General features: G+C 70.3%; 1 protein-coding gene across 1 annotated transcript in view; it reads left to right on the top strand.

Annotated features, from left to right (window-relative positions):
• Positions 1-6: 6 nt before the first annotated feature.
• The window catches only part of TMEM129 (transmembrane protein 129, E3 ubiquitin protein ligase), a 5130-nt gene continuing 3294 nt past the window's right edge, over positions 7-1842 (top strand). Inside the window, exons 1-2 of the mRNA XM_012734877.1 lie at positions 7-321; positions 1394-1836. Of these exons, the coding sequence (XP_012590331.1) occupies positions 117-321; positions 1394-1836 (648 nt within the window). The 5' untranslated portion in view covers positions 7-116. The remainder of the gene's footprint in view (positions 322-1393; positions 1837-1842) is intronic.

Here is a 1842-nt window from a genome sequence, read left to right as displayed (position 1 = left end):
GCGCGGAGGCGGTGCCGCGGGCCGAGGACCGCGGGGCGAGGGGGGTCAGGTCTGTTGTCGGAGCCTGGGCGCGGGGGTCCGCGGAACGGCTGCTCGGTGGCAGCGGCGGCGGCGCGATGGACAGTCCCGAGGTCACTTTCACATTGGCCTACCTGGTGTTCGCCGTGTGCTTCGTGTTCACTCCCACCGAGTTCCACTCGGCCGGGCTCACGGTGCAGAACCTGCTGTCCGGCTGGCTGGGCAGCGAGGACGCTGCCTTCGTGGGCTACCACCTGCGCCGCTCAGCCGCCACGCTGCTGTGCCACTCGATGCTGCCGCTCGGTGAGGGCCGGGCTCGCCCGCCGAGCCCTGGCGTCTGCTCCCGGGGGGCGGAAGGCCCGGCCGGTCAGCAGGCGGCCACTGGCTGGGCACAGGAGCTCAGGAGCGGGAAGGGTGGCCGAGGGCGGGGCGGCTGGGAGCCCTGCATTGGTCCTGCGGCCTAGGGGAACGGCCCCCAGAGCCGGGTGGCCGTGGTGCTGGCCACCTGGGCCACAGGCAGTTGTCTGGGTGCCAGAGTTTGGCTAGTGAGTGGGGTGCAGGGGGAGTGGGGTGCAGGGGGGTGCCTGGGACCTGTGGACAGGAGTAGGTCTGAGAACATGGGGGACCTGTTGCTCCCGCGATTGTGGACACAGGGCCTGACCTCAGGGCAGGGCAGGGGAGGGGTGGCATGGTGGAGAAAGGGGCGCCGCCTCCTGGGAAGACTGGGGAAGGGAGCCCAGCAGGGCGGAGACGGGGCCAGTGGGTGGCCACGTCGCCTGGGCCAGCCGAGGGCGGAGGGCCCGACCCAGAGGCCGGGCTGTCCAGGAACCAGCGTCAGTGCCTTCTCACCAGCTCTGCGGGGCTGGACTTAGGGCCCCGAGTGGCTCCAGGAGCCTGGGGGCACACGCTGGAGCTTTGAAGTGACCTTAAGTCTCAGCAGCTTTGCAGCAGGCGTTTCTGGTGCTTTGCAAGTTCAGCACTGCCGCTGGGCCCGACTGCAGTCCTCTCCTCCGCCGCGGCTAGTCGGCTTCCTGGGGGGCGCCTTCCTGAGGGCCTGCTGTTTCCCAGGCCTGCGGTCAGGAGGCCAGGATCTGGCCCCGCAATGGGGCCGGGGAGCCGTGGGGTGTCTGCTGATGCCGCAGCCTCAGTCCTTTTGGGCTTTCTTCATGGGTTTTGCTGCTTCTCTTCCCCGAGGTCAGCGGCGTGTTGACATGCCCGCTGAGGGCACTGTGGCTGTGGGCCAGCAACAAGGGGGTCAGCCTCCTGCCCTGGGCCCGCGGCCGCGCTGGCCCTGGGAGCTGACCGAGGCGGAGGTGCCAGACCTGGGGCGGGACCCTCCTGGGCCCAGCGGCTGAGGCGCACCTGTCCCCTGCAGGCTACTACGTGGGCATGTGCTTCGCGGCCTCAGAGAAGCGCCTCTACTCGCCTGGCCAGGCCCCGGAGGCTTGGCGGCTGTTCCTCTTTCTGGCGCTGGCCCTGCCCTCCGTCGCCGGCATCCTCGTCTACCACTGGTCGCGGGACCACTGGGCCCACCACCCGCTGGCCCGGACCCTGGCCCTGTACGCCCTCCCGCAGTCGGGCTGGCGGGCTGTGGCCGCCTCCATCAACACCGAGTTCAGGCGCATCGACAAGTTTGCCACGGGGGCCCCGGGCGCCCGGGTGATCGTCACGGACACGTGGGTGATGAAGGTGACCACCTACCACGTGCGCGTGGCCCAGCAGCAGGACGTGCACCTGACAGTGACTGCCGCGCAGCAACACGAGCTCTCGCCCGACTCCAACCTGCCCGTGCAGCTGCTCACCATCCGCGTGGCTGGCGCCCGC

This window comes from Condylura cristata, unplaced genomic scaffold (genome assembly GCF_000260355.1).
Source record: "Condylura cristata isolate star-nosed mole 26May11 unplaced genomic scaffold, ConCri1.0 scaffold00086, whole genome shotgun sequence".
NCBI classification, from domain to species: domain Eukaryota; kingdom Metazoa; phylum Chordata; class Mammalia; order Eulipotyphla; family Talpidae; genus Condylura; species Condylura cristata.
The sequence above is the reverse complement of the archived record's forward strand: the minus strand, read 5'-3'. Positions and strand labels throughout refer to the sequence as shown.